The sequence below is a fragment of the Oncorhynchus mykiss genome, chromosome 24 (genome assembly GCF_013265735.2).
Source record: "Oncorhynchus mykiss isolate Arlee chromosome 24, USDA_OmykA_1.1, whole genome shotgun sequence".
Lineage (NCBI taxonomy): Eukaryota > Metazoa > Chordata > Actinopteri > Salmoniformes > Salmonidae > Oncorhynchus > Oncorhynchus mykiss.
In genome coordinates this window covers 15014675-15042247 of record NC_048588.1, presented here as the reverse complement: position 1 = coordinate 15042247, position 27573 = coordinate 15014675, and the positions used below count along the sequence as shown (strand labels likewise).

Genomic DNA, 27573 nt, shown 5'->3' with positions numbered 1-27573 from the left:
GTCAAAAGTTTAAGGTGGTTACAGGCCAAAGGCATTTCTTACCTGCCACTGTGTACCCACTGAATAGTCTACATCCTAGGTGGCATGGCACTGATAAACACCTGATAAGTCACACTACTAGGCTGGTACCACACCTGTATGAGGTTTAGCTAACTGTACTGACAATCGTTGCCAGGCTATACATACTACCTCACCCTTTGGTCACAGTTTGAGCTGTAACTGTATTTCCATGCTTTGTGACTGACAGGCAAGGCAGTGTGCTCGCAATGCTGGTACGAAAACCACAGTGTCAGTTTAATACAGTCACACTACAGACTGGATCAGAAATTTGTTCTAGAATGTAACAAAATATCAAACAGATCATTCCAAATGTATAGAAGTAAAGTTCCTCTTGTCATGAACTTAAGTTTTGGCATGTTCTGTGTCTTGGTATAGAACACTGTCATTGTTCTAGTTCATTTACAACCAAAACAACAGTTGACATGCCTTAATACATCCCCAGTCATGGCATTCGACATCATCGTGTTCTCAGAGCCGTGGCCTAAGGCCTCAACAAGGCGTCTGACTGACAACCAGGATCCTCTCCCTCCTGCATATCAGTTGTTCGGGTGGATTGGTTCATATGGGTTCATGTATAGAATGACACACACACAGAAGGGGCAGGTAGGAAAGGGGGAAATACCTACTTATTATTGTTATCTTGAATGGAATCCTGATTCTGTCTGCATGGCGTCAAGAATCAGATTAAGACAAGAGGAAACCATAGCCTGAAGATACTGTCTGACAAGCTGCCTAACCCCCTCACTAGTGACGTCAGGAGCTGTAACCTGATCAACACAAAGTGGGCATGAGGTAAAACAGTGAGGCACCTCCCCAGGGCATCCTGAATCAGGTGCTGAGGGGGTTTAAGGTGCCAGGATACGATGAGATGGAAGGATGGAGAGATAGTTCTGGAGAGACAGGGCTGATGTCAGCCTATAGATAAAGGAGGTGGTGATAATGGAATGAGCTCTGTTAGATAAACTAAGGAGGAGAGATAGAAAGGCCTGTCTGTTGAAGGAGAAGGAGAGCAGTACTGTAGATTGATTACCTGTCAGGTTGTACCTACAGGAGGGAATAAGGTGTGATTCGGAACGCACCACAGATCACTGTGTGTTAGAGTGTGTGTAGGAGAATCTTAGGTTCATACGGACTGTATATTGTCTAGAAACTCTCCCCCCACTACATCAAGACTTCAAGCTGAATAGAACCCTGTTTCACTGTGAAACTATGACATTCTGAAAAGGACTAGAGGTGAGCTACATTCCATGGCTGTTATAAAGGGGTACAGACTATTATAGGGCTGTTATACAGGGTTACAGACTATTATAGGGGTGTTAAACAGGGCTGTTATACAGGGTTACAGACTATTATAGGGCTGTTATACAGGGCTGTTATACAGGGTTACAGACTAGGGCTGTTATACAGGGCTGTTATACAGGGTTACAGACTAGGGCTGTTATACAGGGCTGTTATACAGGGTTACAGACTATTATAGGGCGGTTATACAGGGTTAAAGACTATTATAGGGATGTTATACAGGGCTGTTATACAGGGTTACAGACTATTATAGGGATGTTATACAGGGCTGTTATACAGGGTTACAGACTAGGGATGTTATACAGGGCTGTTATACAGGGTTACAGACTATTATAGGGATGTTATACAGGGCTGTTATACAGGGTTACAGACTAGGGATGTTATACAGGGCTGTTATAAAGGGGTACAGACTATTATAGGGATGTTATACAGGGCTGTTATACAGGGTTACAGACTAGGGATGTTATACAGGGCTGTTATAAAGGGGTACAGACTATTATAGGGCTGTTATACAGGGTTACAGACTATTATAGGGCTTTATACAGGGCTGTTATACAGGGTTACAGACTATTATAGGGCTTTATACAGGGCTGTTATACAGGGTTACAGACTAGGGATGTTATACAGGGCTGTTATACAGGGTTACAGACTATTATAGGGCTGTTATACAGGGTTACAGACTATTATAGAGCTGTTATACAGGGCTGTTATACAGGGTTACAGACTATTATAGGGCTGTTATACAGGGCTGTTATACAGGGTTACAGACTATTATAGGGATGTTATACAGGGCTGTTATACAGGGTTACAGACTAGGGCTGTTATACAGGGCTGTTATACAGGGTTACAGACTATTATAGGGCTGTTATATATGGCTGTTATACAGGGTTACAGACTATTATAGGGCTGTTATACAGGGCTGTTATACAGGGTTACAGACTATTATAGGGCTTTATACAGGGCTGTTATACAGGGTTACAGACTATTATAGGGCTTTATACAGGGCTGTTATACAGGGTTACAGACTAGGGATGTTATACAGGGCTGTTATACAGGGTTACAGACTATTATAGGGCTGTTATACAGGGTTACAGACTATTATAGAGCTGTTATACAGGGCTGTTATACAGGGTTACAGACTATTATAGGGCTGTTATACAGGGCTGTTATACAGGGTTACAGACTATTATAGGGATGTTATACAGGGCTGTTATACAGGGTTACAGACTAGGGCTGTTATACAGGGCTGTTATACAGGGTTACAGACTATTATAGGGCTGTTATATATGGCTGTTATACAGGGTTACAGACTATTATAGGGCTGTTATACAGGGCTGTTATACAGGGTTACAGACTATTATAGGGCTGTTATATATGGCTGTTATACAGGGTTACATACTATTATAGGGGTGTTATACAGGGCTGTTATACAGGGTTACAGACTATTATAGGGCTGTTATATATGGCTGTTATACAGGGTTACAGACTATTATAGGGCTGTTATACAGGGCTGTTATACAGGGTTACAGACTATTATAGAGCTGTTATACATGGCTGTTATACAGGGTTACAGACTATTATAGGGCTGTTATACAGGGCTGTTATACAGGGTTACAGACTATTATAGGGCTGTTAAACAGGGCTGTTATACAGGGTTACATACTATTATAGGGGTGTTATACAGGGTTACAGACTATTATAGGGCTGTTATACAGGGTTACAGACTATTATAGGGATGTTATACAGGGCTGTTATACAGGGTTACAGACTATTATAGGGATGTTATACAGGGCTGTTATACAGGGTTACATACTATTATAGGGCTGTTATACAGGGTCACAGACTATTATAGGGCTGTTATACAGGGCTGTTATACAGGGTTACAGACTATTATAGGGCTGTTAAACAGGGCTGTTATACGGGGTTACAGACAATTATAGGGCTGTTATACAGGGTTACAGACTATTATAGGGCTGTTATACAGGGTTACAGACTATTATAGGGCTGCAGACTATTATAGGACTGTTATACAGGGCTGTTATACAGGGTTACAGACTATTATAGGGCTGTTATATATGGTTACAGACTATTATAGGGCTGCAGACTATTATAGGGCTGTTATACAGGGTTACAGACTATTATAGGGCTGTTATACAGGGGTACAGACTATTAAACCGTTAAAGCTTTAGTTTAGCATCCCAACAGCTACTCTGACATCAAGGAACAGTAGGGGGAAGGAGCTACTGTACAGCAAAGATCCATCTCAAGCATGTAACCCCTTCCTCATGTGGCAGCCAGGTCTCGCACGCACGCACGCACACACACACACACACACACACACACACACACACGAAGTAGTGTGCCTGCCTCTGTTCCCAAGGAGGCTACAAGAGAACCTGCAACCCAATCTGAGTAATGCAGTCGGAACACTTATCATTCACTAAACTCTCTATCCCACAGGTTGAAATATGTGACATCATTTCCTGCCAGTTTCAGTCAACACACAGGGAATATGTGACCAAGAACGTCACTACGGTCTGAGACTCAGTGGCTGAGAAACTATTTGGACGTTAAACAGGGAATACATAAATACATGCCCCAAAGAATTCGGGATACTTGAATTGGAGATCTAGGTGTTGTGTTTCTATTCTAAAAAAACAGGTTGTTTAAAATAAGAGATAACACAAAACCATGCTCGCAAACAGACGAATATGTCATACAGTCTATGTACTGCATTTGATTGATATCCTCCAGAATGTCATGGTTCTTGTCTTGACTAGGGAGTGGAGCTCAACTATCATTTACTTTCCTGTCCAAGGCAGATTTATGAGAGGGACTGTTAGAGAGATATGTTTGGTAAGAGGGGAGTCGTCCTGTCTAGATGGTCCACCCTGTGAGAGAACATCTGGTGAATCCTCACTCAGTCTGAGATAGTAGGTCAAACCAGGGCTGTGTCTAAAATGGCACCCTATTCCCTACATAGTGCACTACTTTTGACCAGGGCCCATAGGGTTCTGAGCAAATTAAGTGTACTATATAGGGAATAGGGTGCCATTTGGGACATGTACAAAAGTAGTGCACAATTTCGGGAAAGGGGTGTAATTTGAGATGCCCAACTGGTGTAGATCTAACCATGTTTAATGTATCTTAATGATGTGCATAGACAAGGTTTTCTTTCCGTCTACAGGCCTCCTCCAATACTGTTCTGACTCAAACTCCAGCAGCGAGGTTCTGGAATGCTGTGGAGAGTTGCTTCGACCCAATTAGCTCTGTTTCAAACTGACGTTTTGATGGTGCGTGTGTGTGCAGACAGAGAGTTTTGATGGTGCGTGTGTGTGCAGACAGAAAGTTTTGATGGTGCGTGTGTGTGCAGACAGAGAGTTTTGATGGTGCGTGTGTGTGCAGACAGAAAGTTTTGATGGTGCGTGTGTGTGCAGACAGAAAGTTTTGATGAAAGTTTGAAACGGAAGATTCAGCGATTATACCAAGGGATTTTCAAATCGACTGTTCCCTGCCTGTCACCCTTCACAGCGTTGCTTCCTTTAGATGTCAAGGACACACACACACACACACACACACACACACACGGTCTATAGGGAGAAGGTAGATAGGGAACTAGTCAGGCAGATATGCAAGAAAGCAATGGTCAAACGGTGCTGTTGAAGTAAGGCTGTTTGTTAGATAGGAGGTACAGGAGACTATCAGATGTGGATATGAGCCTTGCAATAAGGGCTTCCTTTCAGGAGACACACAGGGTAAATGTCACCCTACTCCTTACATAGTGATCTACTTTGGACCAAAGCACATTGCACACATGTACATTGGTTTCATTCAGTTGGTACTACATCATCTGTGTACCTCATGCTTCCCTGTATCAGGCAGCATAGCAACAATACGTCATTTATCATACCAATTATTTTTTCTTTCATAAGTTCATTCAAAGTTTACGGTTTGCTCCTCATCTAACCAATACATAAACAAAACCACATCCAATAGAGGGAAGCCTGTTTCTATTGGTAAAGTCATGAATTCACTTTGCCTGAGGAGGGTTCTTCTCTTCCACTCTTCGTGTATAGGTGTGTGTGTTTGTGTACCTTTTGAAGGTCCCCTGATCTATCTGTTCTAGACATTTCATGAATAATATTCATGTGTAAATGTACCTTTTTACACACCATCTCAACTGTCTCCTTTGCTTATAAGCAACGTTTAAAAGTCTGCTAACATTGTTGTCTTAACATTATCTTCCAGAGGTGACAGTTGTAAAAAAACATGTCCGTAATAAATGTCCGAAATGGCACCCTATTCCCTATAGAGGGAACTAACCTGGTCGAAAGTAGTGCCCTACGTAGGGAATAGGGTTCCATTTGGGACGCATACCCAGTCAAGAGTGATATTAACGCTTTCCTCAGCTGATAACTGCTATCCTGTCCTCCAGGCGAGCATTTGAAAGGTCAAAGTTGAAAAGCGAAGGGTCATCTTACCATCATCCAGGTCAGGTATGATGGTGACCCTGGCAGTGTGGTACTCCTGTCCCAGACAGCCTCCCATGGGCATACTGAGGGTAACGTTGAAGCTCTCCTCCTCTTCATACAGAGAGTCATCTATGATCACCACACGACAGGACTTCTCCATCTCGCCCTTGTCAAAGCGCAGGACACTGTTGTGTTCCTCAGGTCTGGATATGTAATCAGAGTAGGACAGGACTGTAGTGGGGATGGTCCCTGTAGCTGTGGCTGTAGGAGAGAGGAAAGGAGAGATGGATGAGAAGAGAAGGCGAGATGGAGAGGACTCTAGCAGGGACATTACCTGAAGCTCTGTGTGTGTGTGTGTGTGTGTGTGTGTGTGTGTGTGTGTGTGTGTGTGTGTGTGTGTGTGTGTGTGTGTGTGTGTGTGTGTGTGTGTGTGTGCGTGCACGTGCGTGCGTGCGGACCGTACCTTGCTGTGTGTAGCAGATGACCATGAGTTCTTGTGTGATGTCACCACTCCTGCGTACTGGAATCAGCAGCTCCCCAATGTCCTCCTCTACAGGGTAGACTGCAGACGGGATGAACACTGTCGACTCTGGGGGGACAGGGGAAGAAAGGGGGGGGGGCGGGGGTGAGACAAAGCGAGAGAGGCAGGGGGGGTGAGACAGAGCGAGAGAGGCAGGGGGAGTGAGACAGAGCGAGAGAGGCAGGGGGAGTGAGACAGAGCGATGAGAGGCAGGGGGAGTGAGACAGAGCGAGAGAGGCAGGGGGGGTGAGACAGAGCGAGAGAGGCAGGTGGGGTGAGACAGAGCGAGAGAGTCAGAGGGGGGAGACAAAGAGAGATAAACCCTCACATCCTTTCTCACTGCGTACGTACTTAATACACAAGCTACGCTGATGAGAAGAGGGTACAACAATGCGTTGAATATTTCTGTCTGAGTTACAGTATGTTGCTGCTGGTGCTCTGGTCCAGGCTCCTCTCTGAGGGCTTAACAGAGTTCTATAAAGTATGTGTTGACCCAGTGAACAGAGGCAGACTATCAGAACACATAGTCTGCGTCGCAAATGGCACCCTATTCCTTTTATAGTACACTCCCTTTGACCTGAGCCCTATGCAGGTCCTGGTCAAAAGTAGGGCACTATATTGGGAATAGGGCGTCATTTAGGATCCATCCAGAGGATATGATGTCTAACATCAGTGGTTGGCACAGACAACTACCCAGAAGCCTCTCTGACAGTTGACGCACAGGGACCAATCAGGGAAATACATATACATTTAGTGAATTGTTAATAGGAAAAGTCCAGCTTCCGTGCTGTAGACTTTGCATGCGAAGAAGAACAGTAAAAGTGGGCCTGGATAATAAACCTGACGTGTCTTGATTCTGTTAGCAAGCAGAGACCTGTTCAAACCATTGGTCTTTTTTACAGTCTGTTATAAAGTCACTCCCCCTGTCCTCTCCTCTCCTCTCCTCCTTTATTCTGCATAGCATGACTGTGTCTAAGTTACTTGACCTGAGATATATTCCAGAGGCCTACACTAAGAAGTACCTACCTCACATAGACATCACTGTTACGTTTTTTCTTCTTAAAACCTATTCTTTACTCTAATTGTGAATCTGGACGTCTGTGCTAATAAGGTGCCAGCAGGGCCAGAACTCTCAAAATCCCAACAGTCATACCTGACCAATTACTGACTGACCAGGACACTGGACCAATGGCTCCCTGCCCTGCCCAGCCCCGTTGTAGACAAGTAGATGTTCTATCTCCTACTCAGGCTGGCAGAACCTTCAAGCTTATAGCCCTTAATACTAGCTCCTGCCAAGGCATAACATACTTTAAGCTCCAAGCTGACAGGCCTTAATGTGGATAGTTTCTCCCCTCTCTCTCTCTCTGACTAAACTTGAACTCTTCTGAGTTGAAGAGATTCACATTTAAAGGAGCTGCTAGAAACTGGGTCAGTTGTAAGACAAGTCCCAAATGCCACCCTATTCCCATAGGGCTCTGGTCAAAAGTAGTGCACTAAAAACGGAATAGGGTGCCATTTGAGAAACAGGCATACTCTGAGAAGCTGGGAAATCATGGAAATCTAAAATAGTATGGTCAGGAAGCAGAATGATATTTTAGTGTGTAATGTTAAAATCTTAATATTGATAGCTGCAAGTTATCATTTCCCTCAAGGGACTAGAGTGTTTTGTGAGACAAACAGTACAATCCTCCATATATTTTAACCAATGTAAGTTGTTGACAGAATATTCCTCCTCTCACACAGAGGGACCCCAGAGGGGGAAGGAGAGGAGAGGCATAATTTATATGTAAATTATGCAAGAGCTTCCCTCCCTCAGCCTTCCAACTACATTATCACAGGGGAATGAATGGCTGAGCTGCTGTTTTTAAAAACCTTGTTTGTCTGAACTGTATTTAGATACTTTAACTACGTCACTAATAGCATCCTATTCCCTATGTGGTGCCCTACTTTCGATCAGTACCAATAGGGAATATGGTGTCATTTGGGACACAGCCCTTGTGTAAACAACATGAGAGCCCTGGGAAGGCTCCAGTCTAGTGTTCTCCATCCATACCCTGGACCTGACCCTAACCCTGGGATTCTCCATACCCAATTTAACCGTATTTGTTTATTTACCTTTCTGGAGAAAACAACTTCCCATATATATTATTGTTGCAGTGTTGCTGATCACTATATCTAACCTGGGGTTGGAAAACTCCAGAAACCGTCCCAAAATTACCACGTTTTCCAGAAATCCGGGTTGGAAGATTCCTGGAATCAGGAGTGATTGAGGGAATAAGCAGGAAATGTGGGAATTGTGCAACCTTAATCCAAGTATAACACCCATGTTGGTTTCCATGATGTGACCAATATGATAGTACCCTGTCTCCCTTTACTCAGGCAGGTAGGCTAAACCCAGCTCTAAAACTTGACTTTCATCATGATTTCATGCTGTGGTTATGCTCTGGGGCCAAGCCAGGGATTGATAAGAGGCAGAGAGCAGCTTCACTAACATGAGACACACTAATGAGGCTGAGAAAGGTCCATGTCTTGTTATCCACTGACCTGGATGTTCTCACCCACCTAATATAAAACCCTGCCTCTCCCATAGAGATAACCTCAGACCAATCATCTCTGCTAAGACTGATGAATAACCTACCTGTAGTAATGACTTATCAAGCATTAGTCATTTGAACACTACACTGTTTAGACTGTTAAAACAAGCTACTCTGGATCATGGACCTGTAGTACATACCATCAGCTGGGTCGAGGATCTCCACAGTGCCTGTGTCAGGGAACTCCAGGGCAGCCATGATAGGTTCTGACAGAACAATCTGGAAGGCCTCAGACTGCTCGTACACTCCATCCTGCAGGATCCTCACCCTCCATGTAGCCGTGCTCTGACCTGGGTTAAACTGGACCTGCTTCTGGGCTTTACCACGGAAGTCCTTATCCTTCTCCGCTGTACCATCTCTGGTGCCGATGCCTGGGCGAGGGGGGAGGAGATGAGAGAGGGGGGGGGGGGGAAGAGGAAATTATTAGGACCTAGAAGCAATAAACATAAAAAAGTTATTATAATATGGGATTCAACAATATAAGGTCAAAAGGTAGCATCCAGATATAATAACCAGTCAACAACTGAGAACAGAGCCCAGTCAGAGATGGGGTCAGAGAAGCAGTCAGTGTTAGATGAAGTTGTGATGTGTCAGCTAGCAGATGGCCCTGAAGTGGACCGGGAGGAGGGAGTATGGTAATCACAGAATGGTAATCAGGATGTCTTGACAGCAGAGCCTATTCCCTCTGCTGTCACTCAATCTGGCCCCTAGTGGTCTGACTGAACACAGAGGACACTGTAATATATGTCAATCTTACCAAGGTCAATTACCTACCATGCCACATTGGGAGATAGTTTTGCTTCCTTTCAATATAGCTTAATTGTGTCAAGGTAATCTATATTGTGGATAAAGCTGAATCAACTTAAAACAAGGTTGTCTATGCAGGTAGTGTAGAAGTATTGGTAGATTGACATTGTTGTTACTGCCCAGCCTACTGAGTCTAGCCTGCCCAGCTGGCTGGTGATAGTTTGTGCCAGTGTTGTTTGATCAGACCTGCTGTCACAGGGCTGGTGACGATGGCAGGCCTCCTGCTGCTCAGCTAGCTACACAGCCACAATGAAGTGTTACACACACACGCTCCCTGCGCTAGCTCCCAGCAGGAGGTCCCCAGTAAATAGATGAAAGCAGCCAAGCAGACCCCATGGCTGAGCTAGACCAACAAAAATAGAAATAAATAAATAATAATAATAATAAAAAAACAAATACATGAAGAAGCAGATACTTTCCACGCTTCCTCTGAACAGAGACAGAGAGAAAGAGAGAGAAGAGCAAGAGTGAGAAGAGAGAGAAGATAAAAGAGCAAGAGAGAGAGAGCGAGAGAGAGTGAGAGAGATAGAGAGAGAAAGAGATTCAAGTGAGGAAGAGAAAAGACAACAGTAAAGAGTTTCAACGGTGCACAGATGGAGGCAAAAACGTACGAGTTGGGGTTTTGGACCAAAATTACCATTTCATTCTTTGAAGAAATGAAGGTGAAAGTGAGCTTTGATACGCCTGCATCGAGAAGGGAAATGGGCCCTGTAAGTGTTCATAGGGCTCCTACAGTTCTTGCTGACATGTGTTCATAGATAACATGGATGAGCTCAACAGAGCCAGGATATTACTGGCAAGATGGCACCAACAGACATGGCAGCTCTGCTTCTAGCTCCTAAGCAACTTTGCAGTATTTTGTTTTTTTGTGTGTTATTTCTTACATTATTAGCCCAGAAAGTTTGTGTTATTATATACAGCCGGAAATAACTTTTGTATATCAGAGCGACGGTAACTCACCAGCATTACAAACAGGAATACGACTTTCCCGAATTGGATCCTTTGTTCGTACACCCCAGGGCAATTGAACTTATCCCAGAGGCTGCTCCAAGACGCCACCGGTGGAGAAGAGGTATTCAGAGAGGACTTCTAGTCCGACTCGAAGCGTGCACACCATCCACCACTTCCGAATATATTACTCTCTAATGTTCAGTCTCTGAACAGTAAAGTAGATGAGCTCAGGGCGAGGATCTCCTTCCAGAGAGACATCAGGGACTGTAGCATACTGTTTCACGAAATCATGGCTCTCTCCGGATATAGTGTCCGCGTCCACACAGCCAGCTGAGTTCTCAGTACATCGCACAGACAGGAATAAAGAACTCTCCGGGAATAAGAAAGACGGGGTTGTATGTTTCATGATTAACTACTCATAGTGTGATTGTGATAACATACAGAAACTCAAGTCCTTTTGTTCATCCGGCCTAGAATACCTCACAATCAAATGCCAACCATATTACCTCCCAAGATAATTATCTTTGGTTAGTCATAGCCGTGTATATTCCCCCTCAAGCCGATACCCCGACGGCCCTGGACTGGAAACCACATATCCTGAGACCGCATTTATTGTAGCTGGGGATTTTAACCAAGCAAATTTGAGGAAAATGATACCGAAGTTCTATCAACAGATTGACTGTAGTACACGCGACTGCTACTCCAACTTCCTCACCCGCTCTCCCTTCGACAAATAAGATCATGACTCCATTTTGCTCATCCTTTCCAATAGGCAGAAACCCAAACAGGAAGTACCCGTGTTAAGATCTATTCACCGCTGGTCTGACCAATCGGAATCCATGCTTCAAGATTGTTTTGAACATTGGGACTGGGATATGTATACACTGACACGGTGACGGAGTTCATCAGGAAGTGTATAGCGGATGTTGTTCCCACTGTGACTATTAAAATCTCAGGAGGCTGAAGAAATTCGGCTTGGCCCCCAAGACCCTCACAAACTTTACAGATGCACTATTGAGAGCATCCTGTCGGGCTGTATCACCGCCTGGTACGGCAACTGCACTGCCCGCAACCGCAGGGCTCTCCAGTGGGTGGTGCAGTCTGCCCAATGCATCACCGAGGGCACACTGCCTGCCCTCCAGGACACCTACAGCACCCAATGTCACAGGAAGGCCAAAAAGATCATCAAGGACATCAACCCCCGAGCCATGGCCTGTTCACCCCGCTACCATCCAGAAAGAGGTCAGTACAGATGCATTAGAAGCTGTTTTTCAGTCTCTCAGATCCAGCTTTATCTCAAGGCCATCAGACTGTTTAATAGCCATTACTAGCCGGCTACCATCCGGTTACTCAACCCTGCACCTTAAAGGCTGCTGCCCTATATACATAGACATGGAATCACTGGTCACTTTAATAATAATAACTTTAATAATGTTTACATACTGCTTTTTTATTTTACCTTTATTTAACTAGTTGAATCAGTTGAATCAGCAATACAAAATTGGGTTTAATTATGTATTTACTAAATATCTAACTAAATCACACAGAATTACACATACACATAATTAATCATAACTTGATTACAAATTACGTCAAAGGAAAACGTCCCTAGCGGGCGAAACAGATATGACAGCTTGTTACACAAAAGAAAAGGGGCTGTTTTGAGTGAAAGAGCGGGAAGACTGAGGAACAAAGGGTGAAGCTGTGCTATCGTAAATACAGTATCTTGTGCATTCTAAATTACCGCCCATTTGGAAAAGGAAAATGCAATAAATATTTACTCTGAGCTGCGCTTCAGTAGGTTGGTGGTAGATGGAAGGCCGTGTTGCCAAACAGAGTCCTTTGAAGAATGTTTCTGGTGGTCAATTAGATACGTTGTAGTAACGTCATTGTGTGATAGACGGGATACTCTGTCTGTTCCTTCCTAACCCTCGTTTGCAGCTGCTGTTGATAACTTAACGGCTAGGAGGTATCACTTCTGTAGTGAATAAGAGTTCGATATCATACCATTCGCAACCAAAGCTCACGCTGATGTTGGCTTCGTTCTGTAGTTATTTTCTGAACCATTCTGACATCAGACCGTCGTCCTCACATCCCCGGAACAGGAGGTTATATTGTCGTCAAGGCTTTATATTGGAAGGGAGAAGAGGGCGTGTTTGAAAAGATTTATAGCCCATGTCCCTCCACAGGGGCGGGCCACTGATTGAGCAGCACCTTATGTAAACCCAAATCTCACATTTTAGAAGCTAAAATCTAATTTCATCCCATCATGAATAATTTCATATTCAAACATTTAAATTTAACAACAATTCCATGTGAATCCGATAACTCTGATGTGTAGACTTTCCACTGTAGAGTTTATGTCATCTTATCATTGATGAGAATGTCTCAGATGACAACCGAACTGACATCATATTCATTACGTACCACCGCATATGTTCAATTGGTCGGATTACCAGAATATAGTTAATTTCCCCCCACCTTCTGATGTTCCCAGAATCTCTATGTTAACAAGCTACACCCGCAATTACATCTGATAAATTCAGTGAGAGAAAAAAGTATTTGATCCCCTGCTGATTTTGTACCTTTGCCCACTGACAAAGAAATGATCAGTCTATAATTTTAATGGTAAATTTATTTGAACAGTGAGAGACAGAATAACAACAAAAAAATCCTGAAAAACACATGTTAAAATTGTTGTAAATTGATTTGCATTTTAATGAGGGAAATACATATTTGACCCCCTCTCAATCAGAAAGATTTCTGGCTCCCAGGTGTCTTTTATACAGGTAACGAGCTGAGATTAGGAGCACACTCTTAAAGGGAGTGCTCCTAATCTCAGTTTGTCACCTGTATAAAAGACACCTGTCCACAGAAGCAATCAATCAGATTCCAAACTCTCCACCATGGCCAAGACCAAAGAGCTCTCCAAGGATGTCAGGGACAAGATTGTAGACCTACACAAGGCTGGAATGGGCGACAAGCAGCTTGGTGAAAAGGTGACAACAGTTGGTGCGATTATTCGCAAATGGAAGAAACACAAAAGAACTGTCAGTCTCCCTCGGCCTGGGGCTCCATGCAAGATCTCACCTCATGGAGTTGCAATGATCATGAGAACGGTGAGGAATCAGCCCAGAACTACACTGGAGGATCTTGTCAATGATCTCAAGGCAGCTGGGACCATAGTCACCAAGAAAACAGTTGGTAACACACTACGCCGTGAAGGACTGAAATCCTGCAGCGCCCGCAAGATCCCCCTGCTCAAGAAAGCACATATACATGCCTGTCTGAAGTTTGCCAATCTGATTGATTCAGAGGACAACTGGGTGAAAGTGTTGTGGTCAGATGAGACCAAAATGGACCTCTTTGGCATCAACTCAATTCGCCGTGTTTGGAGGAGGAGGAATGCTGCCTATGACCCCAAGAACACCATCCCCACCGTCAAACATGGCGGTGGAAACATTATGCTTTGGGGGTGTTTTTCTGCTAAGGGGGCAGGACAACTTCACCGCATCAAAGGGACGATGGACAGGGTCATGTACCGTCGAATCTTGGGAGAGAACCTCCTTCCCTCAGCCAGGGCATTGAAAATTAGTCGTGGATGGGTATTCCAGCATGACAATGACCCAAAACACACAGCCAAGGCAACAAAGGAGTGGCTCAAGAAGAAGCACATTAAGGTCCTGGAGTGGCCTAGCCAGTCTCCAGACCTTAATCCCATAGAAAATCTGTGGAGGGAGCTGAAGGTTAGAGTTGCCAAACGTCAGCCTCGGAAACTTAATGACTTGGAGAAGATCTGCAAAGAGGAGTGGGACAAAATCCCTCCTGAGATGTGTGCAAACCTGGTGGTCAACTACAAGAAACGTCTGACCTCTGTGATTGCCAACAAGGGTTTTGCCACCAAGTACTAAGTCATGTTTTGCAGAGGGGTCAAATACTTATTTCCCTCATTAAAAGGCAAATCAATTTATAAAATTTTTGACATGCATTTTTCTGGATTTTTTGTTGTTGTTATTCTGTCTCTCACTGTTCAAATAAACCTACCATTAAAATTAGACTGATAATTTCTTTGTCAGTGGACAAACATACAAAATCAGCAGGGGATCAAATACTTTTTTCCCCTCACTGTATGTGTATGTGACCAATAACATTTTATTTGATTTGTATATATATCACCGGTCTTCAAAGAGCAGAGAAGCGGGAAGGAAGGAGCACAGTTGGCTCCCTAACTCTGTCTGAATCCCAAATGAAACCCTATCCCTACATAGTTCACTACTTTTTACCAGAGCCCTATATGGGTTCTGGTCAAAACTAGTGTACTATAAAGGGAATAGGATGCAATTTGGGAAGCAGGCTCTGTCTCTCACACAACAGAAGGAGGACTACAGCGCATTGATCCCAGCAGCAGCTCTAGGCTGACATGTTTGCTTTAGCCTTTCAAGCAGCAGGCTAGCTCTACATAGATGCTAGACTATCACTGCCCGTGATGCACACAACGCTACCGAACGCCTCACAACGTCCAATAAAAGAACCAGGCGTCCAGTTAAAAGTAGTGCACTATATAAGGAATAGGGTGCCATTTCAGACGCATCCTAGGTCTTGTCATCAGGGCTGGGATGGAGCAGACATCCTCTGTCTCCTCTCGGTGTGAAGCACTGGCCTGAGATCAGCACCCAGGCAGATGGGTAGTGGATCTGTCAGACTGATCTGAACCCTGTGAGCCTGCTTCATCTGAAGGTTTGTGTGTGCTTCTGGAGGTGTTCCTAAATGCACCCTATTCCCTATATAGTGGCCTACCATAGGTCTCTGGTTAAAAGTAGTGCACTATGTAGGGAATAGGGTGCCATTTGGGATGCATTCCAAATATCTCCTGTTCTGTTCTGCCTAACCTCTTATAAGCATGGAGAGACAAACTTTTCACTGATGCAATGATGTTCATCTGAGAAATATATCAATATACTCTCAAATACTATCACATTTAGGGGAGTGCCGTAGAATTTTTTTTAAATATATTTTAAAAACAGCTTCAGAAGTTTCCACTGTATGGAATTTAGTTATTTATCTTCATAATCAGAAATGCTAATCAGTTAACCCATTTAAAGGGTGATATAACCCTCTTCTTTGTGTTCTTCAAGAAAAAGATTCTTCCTTAGTTCCTTTACATTAATTGTCTCTTGAAGAGGGCAGACCCTTGAGATAGTCTAATGGTCATATTATTTGTATATCATCTGCGTATTTGTGCATATTATCTGCATACCCACTGAGGGAGAGCGAGATCATTAGCTAGCAGAGACACAGGGCTGCTTCCAAATTGGTACTCTATTCCATATATAATGCTGTACATTAGACCAGAGCCCTGTGGCCAACAATGGGCCCTGGTCAAAAGTAGTGCACTATATAGAGAATATTTCGGGCCATTTGGGATGCACACAGGGACAACGTAACACACCACAGCCTCAAAGCTAGCAAAGACACAGTGAGACACAGCTGGGGGACAACTCAATACACCCGACCCATCTGATCTGACCTCACACTTCAGCTATTCAAACTAGCATAACTTTATTGACATCCCAAACATTTAGCGATTCCAGACAAAAACATTACCAGTGGTGCCAGTAGTAGTCAGACATAAAACCTTTGTTATAAACCTTGTGTATAAACTTTGTGATATAAAACTATGGTTTACTGTTGTTATACACCATGTGTATAAACTTTGTGATATAAAACTATGGTTTACTGTTGTTATAAACCCTGTGTATAAACTTTGTTATAAACTAAGGTTTACTGTTGTTATACACCCTGTGTATAAACTTTGTGATATAAAACTATGGTTTACTGTTGTTATAAACCCTGTGTATAAACTTTGTTATAAACTAAGGTTTACTGTTGTTATAAACCCTGTGTATAAACTTTGTGATATAAAACTATGGTTTACTGTTGTTATAAACCCTGTGTATAAACTTTGTTATAAACTAAGGTTTACTGTTGTTATAAACCCTGTGTATAAACTTTGTGATATAAAACTATGGTTTACTGTTGTTATAAACCCTGTGTATAAACTTTGTTATAAACTAAGGTTTACTGTTGTTATAAACCCTGTGTATAAACTTTGTTATAAACTAAGGTTTACTGTTGTTATAAACCCTGTGTATAAACTTTGTTATAAACTAAGGTTTACTGTTGTTATAAACCCTGTGTATAAACTTTGTGATATAAAACTATGGTTTACTGTCCCATCTTTTGTTGCACTGTGTTTACTCCCTATTCAGTCCAGGACAGTAACATTTAAGGAATGTTCACAGAGAGAGGCATCTAACTCAGCGACAGCGGGCGTCTTTCTGACGACCACCAACTCTGCGTAACCTCTCCCGTGAGCCCTTGCTGTCCCCAGGAAGGTCGTCCTGTCTGATTGGCTAAAATAACAAATCCTGCCCTGAGGAGAGGAGTCAGGGGTGAAAGGTTGTTTACTGTATGACCCTGAAGTTTTCTGTCCCTCCCCTGCTCTGTCTGAGTCAAGAGATTGGCCCTCCATTATTCTTGGTGTGTGTCCCAAATGGCACCTTTCTATTTGATCTCCAAGGCTATGTCCCAAATGGCATATAGAGTGCACTACTTTTGTCAGGACATCCATTAACATCCCTTTCCTTTAGAATATGTGAAAATTGGACAAGGAGTGATTGGACCATGAGCGACAGTTGGCTCTTAGATCTAGGGGCAGGTGACGTCACTGGGCCATGCTAACTCAGCCATCCGCTACATGAACATGACAGGCTGAAAAGCTGTGGAGCTTCCCTGGAGGGATAGAGCCAAGGATGTCATGATGATGTCTATGGATGTACTGACTCTGATGGGAATAGAGTGCCATTCAGGACACAGACAATGTGCATAATGAGGAGTATAATTAGAAGGTAGTTTGACTCACTGACGAAGGATGTCTCTCCCAGGTATCCTCGTCGTTTGAGGACCACCTCCAGGTACTTGGCCTCCTCGTCCACCACATAGTACTCCTTCTCCAGGGAGACCCAGGCCCAGTTCAGCCTGAACACCTGGTTCTTCAGCCTGTTGCCTCCTAAAACACACACACACACACACACACACACAACCTAATTATCAGCACCCTCAGAAACGATCACTTCACAATGTGTCTTATGTGCCACCTAACAGACACTTTCATCCAAAGTGACAGTACAGTGAGTACAGGAAACACACACACACACACACACACGTATGTGTGGATGTTTGTCTTTGTAAACAACAACAGTCAACAACAACAAAAACGAAGATCGACATGAGAGGGAATTCATTCAGCACCAGAAGCAGTTGAGCTTCTGAACACATTATTTGCACTTCAAAACATTTATAATGGAAAAGCTGTTTGTTTTCAGGACATGTTCCTATCTCAACATCTTTTCATCCGAGTAATTTCACGGTGGTATTATGGGTACCTGTAGGACAGCTAGACTCCCTGCCTATATTTGGTGGGAGGCATATGTATCAGCTCAAACACACGCACATGCACACAAGAACAGGCAAACACACACACACAGCCACAGTATATTCAGTGGGAGTTATCAGTGCAGAGGAGGAAGTATAAAGTAGAAGGTCTAATTGGCTTCATAGTAATTAAGAGATAAAGGTTAGTCTGTGTGTGTGTGTGTGTGTGTGTGTGGGTTGTTTTATCAGTCCTGTTTGAAGTGGAATTCAAAGCTCTGTATTCCTGGAGGGCAGCAGTGCCTGTTACCATACTGACCACAGAGAGAGCAACACCACACACAGACATCAAACACACACGCAAAATGACAAGTCATAGCATGTAGACGCTTACACGCGCACGCATGCAAGCACACGCACACATACTATTGGCATGAACAGCAGGTTTATAACAGTGGCTCCAAGCACCTCATCTTAAACAGTGTGAAATGAGGGATGACGGGTATTAAGGGAGAAAATGGAGAGGAGGGAGACGGAGGAATGAAGGGAGAGGAGGAGATGGAGAGATGAAGGGAGAGGAGGAAGATGGAGAGATAAAGGGAGAGGAGGGAGATGGAGAGATTATTGGAGAGGAGGGAGAATGAGAGATTATTGGAGAGGAGGAGATGGAGAGATTATGGGAGAGGAGGGAGATGGAGTGATTATGGGAGAGGAGGGAGATGGAGAGATGAAGGGAGAGGAGGGAGATGGAGAGATTATTGGAGAGGAGGGAGAATGAGAGCTTATTGGAGAGGAGGAGATGGAGAGATTATGGGAGAGGAAGAAATTATGGGAGAGGAAGAAATTATGGGAGAGGAAGAAATTATGGGAGAGGAGGGAGATGGAGAGATGATGGGAGAGGCGGGAGATGGAGAGATGATGGGAGAGGAGGGAGAATGAGAGATTATTGGAGAGGAGGGAGAATGAGAGATTATGGGAGAGGAGGGAGATGGAGAGATTATGGGAGATGGAGAGATGAAGGGAGAGGAGGAGATGGAGAGATGAAGGGAGAGGAAGAGATGGGGAGATGAAGGGAGAGGAGGAGATGGAGAGATGAAGGGAGAGGAGGGAGATGGAGAGATGAAGGGAGAGGAGGAGATAGAGAGATGAAGGGAGAGGAGGAGATGGAGAGATGAAGGGAGAGGAGGGAGATGGAGAGATGAAGGGAGAGGAGGGAGATGGAGAGATGAAGGGAGAGGAGGGAGATGGAGAGATGAAGGGAGAGGAAGAGATGGGGAGATGAAGGGAGAGGAGGAGATGGAGAGATGAAGGGAGAGGAGGAGATGGAGAGATGAAGGGAGAGGAGGAGATGGAGAGATGAAGGGAGAGGAGGAGATGGAGAGATGAAGGGAGAGGAGGGAGATGGAGAGATGAAGGGAGAGGAGGGAGATGGAGAGATGAAGGGAGAGGAGGAGATGGAGAGATGAAGGGAGAGGAGGAGATGGAGAGATGAAGGGAGAGGAGGGAGATGGAGAGATGAAGGGAGAGGAGGGAGATGGAGAGATGAAGGGAGAGGAGGGAGATGGAGAGATGAAGGGAGAGGAGGAGATGGAGAGATGAAGGGAGAGGAGGAGATGGAGAGATGAAGGGAGAGGAGGGAGATGGAGAGATTATGGGAGAGGAAGAAATTATGGGAGAGGAGGGAGATGGAGTGATTATGGGAGAGGAGGGAGATGGAGAGATTATGGGAGAGGAGGGAGATGGAGAGATGAAGGGAGAGGAGGGAGATGGAGAGATGAAGGGAGAGGAGGGAGATGGAGAGATGAAGGGAGAGGAGGGAGATGGAGAGATGAAGGGAGAGGAGGAAGATGGAGAGATGAAGGGAGAGGAGGAAGATGGAGAGATGAAGGGAGAGGAGGGAGATGGAGAGATGAAGGAAGAGGAGGAGATGGAGAGATGAAGGGAGAGGAGGGAGATGGAGAGATGAAGGGAGAGGAGGGAGATGGAGAGATGAAGGGAGAGGAGGGAGATGGAGAGATGAAGGGAGAGGAGGAGATGGAGAGATGAAGGGAGAGGAGGAGATGGAGAGATGAAGGGAGAGGAGGGAGATGGAGAGATTATGGGAGAGGAAGAAATTATGGGAGAGGAGGGAGATGGAGTGATTATGGGAGAGGAGGGAGATGGAGAGATTATGGGAGAGGAGGGAGATGGAGAGATGAAGGGAGAGGAGGAGATGGAGAGATGAAGGGAGAGGAGGAGATGGAGAGATGAAGGGAGAGGAGGGAGATGGAGAGATGAAGGGAGAGGAGGGAGATGGAGAGATGAAGGGAGAGGAGGAGATGGAGAGATGAAGGGAGAGGAGGGAGATGGAGAGATGAAGGGAGAGGAGGGAGATGGAGAGATGAAGGGAGAGGAGGGAGATGGAGAGATGAAGGGAGAGGAGGGAGATGGAGAGATGAAGGGAGAGGAGGGAGATGGAGAGATGAAGGGAGAGGAAGATGGAGAGATGAAGGGAGAGGAGGAAGATGGAGAGATGAAGGGAGAGGAGGAAGATGGAGAGATTATGGGAGATAAAGAAATTATGGGAGAGGAGGAAGATGGAGAGATGAAGGGAGAGGAGGGAGATGGAGAGATTATGGGAGAGGAGGGAGATGGAGAGATTATGGGAGAGGAGGGAGATGGAGAGATTATGGGAGAGGAGGGAGATGGAGAGATTATGGGAGAGGAAGAAATTATGGGAGAGGAAGAAATTATGGGAGAGGAAGAAATTATGGGAGAGGAAGACATTATGGGAGAGGAGGGAGATGGAGAGATGAAGGGAGAGGAGGGAGATGGAGAGATGAAGGGGAGGAGGAGATGAAGAGATGAAGGGGAGGAGGAGATGGAGAGATGAAGGGAGAGGAGGGAGATGGAGAGATGAAGGGAGAGGAGGAGATGGAGAGATGAAGGGAGAGGAGGAGATGGAGAGATGAAGGGAGAGGAGGGAGATGGAGAGATTATGGGAGAGGAAAAAATTATGGGAGAGGAGGGAGATGGAGTGATTATGGGAGAGGAGGGAGATGGAGAGATGAAGGGAGAGGAGGGAGATGGAGAGATGAAGGGACAGGAGGGAGATGGAGAGATGAAGGGAGAGGAGGGAGATGGAGAGATGAAGGGAGAGGAGGGAGATGGAGAGATGAAGGGAGAGGAGGGAGATGGAGAGATGAAGGGAGAGGAGGGAGATGAAGGGAGAGGAGGGAGATGGAGAGATGAAGGGAGAGGAGGAAGATGGAGAGATGAAGGGAGAGGAGGAAGATGGAGAGATGAAGGGAGAGGAGGAGATGGAGAGATTATGGGAGATAAAGAAATTATGGGAGAGGAGGAAGATGGAGAGATGAAGGGAGAGGAGGGAGATGGAGAGATTATGGGAGAGGAGGGAGATGGAGAGATTATGGGAGAGGAAGAAATTATGGGAGAGGAAGACATTATGGGAGAGGAGGGAGATGGAGAGATGAAGGGAGAGGAGGGAGATGGAGAGATGAAGGGGAGGAGGAGATGAAGAGATGAAGGGGAGGAGGAGATGGAGAGATGAAGGGAGAGGAGGGAGATGGAGAGATGAAGGGAGAGGAAGAGGAGAGGAAGTGATTATGGGAGATGAAGGGAGAGGAGGAGATGGAGAGATGAAGGGAGAGGAGGCGATGGAGAGATGAAGGGAGAGGAGGGAGATGGAGAGATGAAGGGAGAGGAAGAAATTATGGGAGAGGGAGATGGAGTGATTATGGGAGAGGAGGGAGATGGAGAGATTATGGGAGATAAAGAAATTATGGGAGAGGAGGAAGATGGAGAGATGAAGGGAGAGGAGGGAGATGGAGAGATTATGGGAGAGGAGGGAGATGGAGAGATTATGGGAGAGGAGGGAGATGGAGAGATTATGGGAGAGGAAGAAATTATGGGAGAGGAGGGAGATGGAGAGATGAAGGGAGAGGAGGGAGATGGAGAGATGAAGGGGAGGAGGAGATGGAGAGATGAAGGGGAGGAGGATATGGAGAGATGAAGGGGAGGAGATGGAGAGATGAAGGGGAGGAGGAGATGGAGAGATGAAGGGAGAGGAGGGAGATGGAGAGATGAAGGGAGAGGAAGAGGAGAGGAAGTGATTATGGGAGATGAAGGGAGAGGAGGAGATGGAGAGATGAAGGGAGAGGAGGCGATGGAGAGATGAAGGGAGAGGAGGGAGATGGAGAGATTATGGGAGAGGAAGAAATTATGGGAGAGGAGGGAGATGGAGAGATGAAGGGAGAGGAAGAGATGGAGAGATGAAGGGAGAGGAGGGAGATGGAGAGATGAAGGGAGAGGAGGAGATAGAGAGATGAAGGGAGAGGAGGAGATGGAGAGATGAAGGGAGAGGAGGGAGATGGAGAGATGAAGGGAGAGGAGGGAGATGGAGAGATGAAGGGAGAGGAGGGAGATGGAGAGATGAAGGGAGAGGAAGAGATGGGGAGATGAAGGGAGAGGAGGAGATGGAGAGATGAAGGGAGAGGAGGAGATGGAGAGATGAAGGGAGAGGAGGAGATGGAGAGATGAAGGGAGAGGAGGAGATGGAGAGATGAAGGGAGAGGAGGGAGATGGAGAGATGAAGGGAGAGGAGGGAGATGGAGAGATGAAGGGAGAGGAGGAGATGGAGAGATGAAGGGAGAGGAGGAGATGGAGAGATGAAGGGAGAGGAGGAGATGGAGAGATGAAGGGAGAGGAGGGAGATGGAGAGATGAAGGGAGAGGAGGGAGATGGAGAGATGAAGGGAGAGGAGGGAGATGGAGAGATGAAGGGAGAGGAGGAGATGGAGAGATGAAGGGAGAGGAGGAGATGGAGAGATGAAGGGAGAGGAGGGAGATGGAGAGATTATGGGAGAGGAAGAAATTATGGGAGAGGAGGGAGATGGAGTGATTATGGGAGAGGAGGGAGATGGAGAGATTATGGGAGAGGAGGGAGATGGAGAGATGAAGGGAGAGGAGGGAGATGGAGAGATGAAGGGAGAGGAGGGAGATGGAGAGATGAAGGGAGAGGAGGGAGATGGAGAGATGAAGGGAGAGGAGGAAGATGGAGAGATGAAGGGAGAGGAGGAAGATGGAGAGATGAAGGGAGAGGAGGAGATGGAGAGATGAAGGAAGAGGAGGAGATGGAGAGATGAAGGGAGAGGAGGGAGATGGAGAGATGAAGGGAGAGGAGGGAGATGGAGAGATGAAGGGAGAGGAGGGAGATGGAGAGATGAAGGGAGAGGAGGAGATGGAGAGATGAAGGGAGAGGAGGAGATGGAGAGATGAAGGGAGAGGAGGGAGATGGAGAGATGAAGGGAGAGGAGGGAGATGGAGAGATGAAGGGAGAGGAGGGAGATGGAGAGATGAAGGGAGAGGAGGAGATGGAGAGATGAAGGGAGAGGAGGAGATGGAGAGATGAAGGGAGAGGAGGGAGATGGAGAGATTATGGGAGAGGAAGAAATTATGGGAGAGGAGGGAGATGGAGTGATTATGGGAGAGGAGGGAGATGGAGAGATTATGGGAGAGGAGGGAGATGGAGAGATGAAGGGAGAGGAGGGAGATGGAGAGATGAAGGGAGAGGAGGGAGATGGAGAGATGAAGGGAGAGGAGGGAGATGGAGAGATGAAGGGAGAGGAGGAAGATGGAGAGATGAAGGGAGAGGAGGAAGATGGAGAGATGAAGGGAGAGGAGGAGATGGAGAGATGAAGGAAGAGGAGGAGATGGAGAGATGAAGGGAGAGGAGGGAGATGGAGAGATGAAGGGAGAGGAGGGAGATGGAGAGATGAAGGGAGAGGAGGGAGATGGAGAGATGAAGGGAGAGGAGGAGATGGAGAGATGAAGGGAGAGGAGGAGATGGAGAGATGAAGGGAGAGGAGGGAGATGGAGAGATTATGGGAGAGGAAGAAATTATGGGAGAGGAGGGAGATGGAGTGATTATGGGAGAGGAGGGAGATGGAGAGATTATGGGAGAGGAGGGAGATGGAGAGATGAAGGGAGAGGAGGAGATGGAGAGATGAAGGGAGAGGAGGAGATGGAGAGATGAAGGGAGAGGAGGGAGATGGAGAGATGAAGGGAGAGGAGGGAGATGGAGAGATGAAGGGAGAGGAGGAGATGGAGAGATGAAGGGAGAGGAGGGAGATGGAGAGATGAAGGGAGAGGAGGGAGATGGAGAGATGAAGGGAGAGGAGGGAGATGGAGAGATGAAGGGAGAGGAGGGAGATGGAGAGATGAAGGGAGAGGAGGGAGATGGAGAGATGAAGGGAGAGGAAGATGGAGAGATGAAGGGAGAGGAGGAAGATGGAGAGATGAAGGGAGAGGAGGAAGATGGAGAGATTATGGGAGATAAAGAAATTATGGGAGAGGAGGAAGATGGAGAGATGAAGGGAGAGGAGGGAGATGGAGAGATTATGGGAGAGGAGGGAGATGGAGAGATTATGGGAGAGGAGGGAGATGGAGAGATTATGGGAGAGGAGGGAGATGGAGAGATTATGGGAGAGGAGGGAGATGGAGAGATTATGGGAGAGGAAGAAATTATGGGAGAGGAAGACATTATGGGAGAGGAGGGAGATGGAGAGATGAAGGGAGAGGAGGGAGATGGAGAGATGAAGGGGAGGAGGAGATGAAGAGATGAAGGGGAGGAGGAGATGGAGAGATGAAGGGAGAGGAGGGAGATGGAGAGATGAAGGGAGAGGAGGAGATGGAGAGATGAAGGGAGAGGAGGAGATGGAGAGATGAAGGGAGAGGAGGGAGATGGAGAGATTATGGGAGAGGAAGAAATTATGGGAGAGGAGGGAGATGGAGTGATTATGGGAGAGGAGGGAGATGGAGAGATGAAGGGAGAGGAGGGAGATGGAGAGATGAAGGGACAGGAGGGAGATGGAGAGATGAAGGGAGAGGAGGGAGATGGAGAGATGAAGGGAGAGGAGGGAGATGGAGAGATGAAGGGAGAGGAGGGAGATGGAGAGATGAAGGGAGAGGAGGGAGATGGAGAGATGAAGGGAGAGGAGGGAGATGGAGAGATGAAGGGAGAGGAGGAAGATGGAGAGATGAAGGGAGAGGAGGAAGATGGAGAGATGAAGGGAGAGGAGGAGATGGAGAGATTATGGGAGATAAAGAAATTATGGGAGAGGAGGAAGATGGAGAGATGAAGGGAGAGGAGGGAGATGGAGAGATTATGGGAGAGGAGGGAGATGGAGAGATTATGGGAGAGGAAGAAATTATGGGAGAGGAAGACATTATGGGAGAGGAGGGAGATGGAGAGATGAAGGGAGAGGAGGGAGATGGAGAGATGAAGGGGAGGAGGAGATGAAGAGATGAAGGGGAGGAGGAGATGGAGAGATGAAGGGAGAGGAGGGAGATGGAGAGATGAAGGGAGAGGAAGAGGAGAGGAAGTGATTATGGGAGATGAAGGGAGAGGAGGAGATGGAGAGATGAAGGGAGAGGAGGCGATGGAGAGATGAAGGGAGAGGAGGGAGATGGAGAGATGAAGGGAGAGGAAGAAATTATGGGAGAGGGAGATGGAGTGATTATGGGAGAGGAGGGAGATGGAGAGATTATGGGAGATAAAGAAATTATGGGAGAGGAGGAAGATGGAGAGATGAAGGGAGAGGAGGGAGATGGAGAGATTATGGGAGAGGAGGGAGATGGAGAGATTATGGGAGAGGAGGGAGATGGAGAGATTATGGGAGAGGAAGAAATTATGGGAGAGGAGGGAGATGGAGAGATGAAGGGAGAGGAGGGAGATGGAGAGATGAAGGGGAGGAGGAGATGGAGAGATGAAGGGGAGGAGGATATGGAGAGATGAAGGGGAGGAGATGGAGAGATGAAGGGGAGGAGGAGATGGAGAGATGAAGGGAGAGGAGGGAGATGGAGAGATGAAGGGAGAGGAAGAGGAGAGGAAGTGATTATGGGAGATGAAGGGAGAGGAGGAGATGGAGAGATGAAGGGAGAGGAGGCGATGGAGAGATGAAGGGAGAGGAGGGAGATGGAGAGATTATGGGAGAGGAAGAAATTATGGGAGAGGAGGGAGATGGAGAGATGAAGGGAGAGGAAGAGATGGGGAGATGAAGGGAGAGGAGGAGATGGAGAGATGAAGGGAGAGGAGGGAGATGGAGAGATGAAGGGAGAGGAGGAGATAGAGAGATGAAGGGAGAGGAGGAGATGGAGAGATGAAGGGAGAGGAGGGAGATGGAGAGATGAAGGGAGAGGAGGGAGATGGAGAGATGAAGGGAGAGGAGGGAGATGGAGAGATGAAGGGAGAGGAAGAGATGGGGAGATGAAGGGAGAGGAGGAGATGGAGAGATGAAGGGAGAGGAGGAGATGGAGAGATGAAGGGAGAGGAGGAGATGGAGAGATGAAGGGAGAGGAGGAGATGGAGAGATGAAGGGAGAGGAGGGAGATGGAGAGATGAAGGGAGAGGAGGGAGATGGAGAGATGAAGGGAGAGGAGGAGATGGAGAGATGAAGGGAGAGGAAGAGATGGGGAGATGAAGGGAGAGGAGGAGATGGAGAGATGAAGGGAGAGGAGGAGATGGAGAGATGAAGGGAGAGGAGGAGATGGAGAGATGGAGGGAGATGGAGAGATGAAGGGAGAGGAGGGAGATGGAGAGATGAAGGGAGAGGAGGGAGATGGAGAGATGAAGGGAGAGGAGGGAGATGGAGAGATGAAGGGGAGGAGGATATGGAGAGATGAAGGGGAGGAGATGGAGAGATGAAGGGGAGGAGGAGATGGAGAGATGAAGGGAGAGGAGGGAGATGGAGAGATGAAGGGAGAGGAAGAGGAGAGGAAGTGATTATGGGAGATGAAGGGAGAGGAGGAGATGGAGAGATGAAGGGAGAGGAGGCGATGGAGAGATGAAGGGAGAGGAGGGAGATGGAGAGATTATGGGAGAGGAAGAAATTATGGGAGAGGAGGGAGATGGAGAGATGAAGGGAGAGGAGGGAGATGGAGAGATTATGGGAGAGGAGGGAGATGGAGAGAATATGGGAGAGGAGGGAGAGGGAGCAATGAAGGGAGAGGAAGGAGATTATGGGAGAGGCGGGAGATGGAGAGATGAAGGGAGAGGAGGAGATGGGAGAGGAAGAGATTATGGGAGAGGAGGGAGATGGAGAGATTATGGAAGAGGAAGAAATTATGGGAGAGGAGGGAGATGGAGTGATTATGGGAGAGGAGGGAGATGGAGAGATTATGGGAGAGGAGGGAGAGGGAGGAATGAAGGGAGAGGAGGGAGATGAAGAGATGATGGGAGAGGAAGGTGATGAATAGATTATGGGAGAGGAGGGAGAGGGAGGGATGAAGGGAGAGGAGGGAAATTAAGAGAGGATGGGAGAGGAGGGAGGAAGGTAGAGGAGGGAGACAGACCCATGTGTTTCTACAGTACAGCTGGACAGCTGGCAGATGTGAGGTGGGAGGAATGAAAGAGTGAAAGAGAAACTACACGGCGGGTCTGA

General features: G+C 46.5%; 1 protein-coding gene across 2 annotated transcripts in view; it reads right to left on the bottom strand.

Annotated features, from left to right (window-relative positions):
* The window catches only part of frem2b (FRAS1 related extracellular matrix 2b), a 110825-nt gene that overhangs the window by 40153 nt on the left and 43099 nt on the right, over positions 1-27573 (bottom strand). For both annotated transcript variants that reach the window (XM_036961304.1, XM_036961305.1), the window contains exons 5-8: positions 17626-17772; positions 9086-9316; positions 6295-6420; positions 5841-6092 (exon numbers count right to left, since the gene is read on the bottom strand). In XM_036961304.1, the coding sequence (XP_036817199.1) occupies positions 5841-6092; positions 6295-6420; positions 9086-9316; positions 17626-17772 (756 nt within the window). The remainder of the gene's footprint in view (positions 1-5840; positions 6093-6294; positions 6421-9085; positions 9317-17625; positions 17773-27573) is intronic.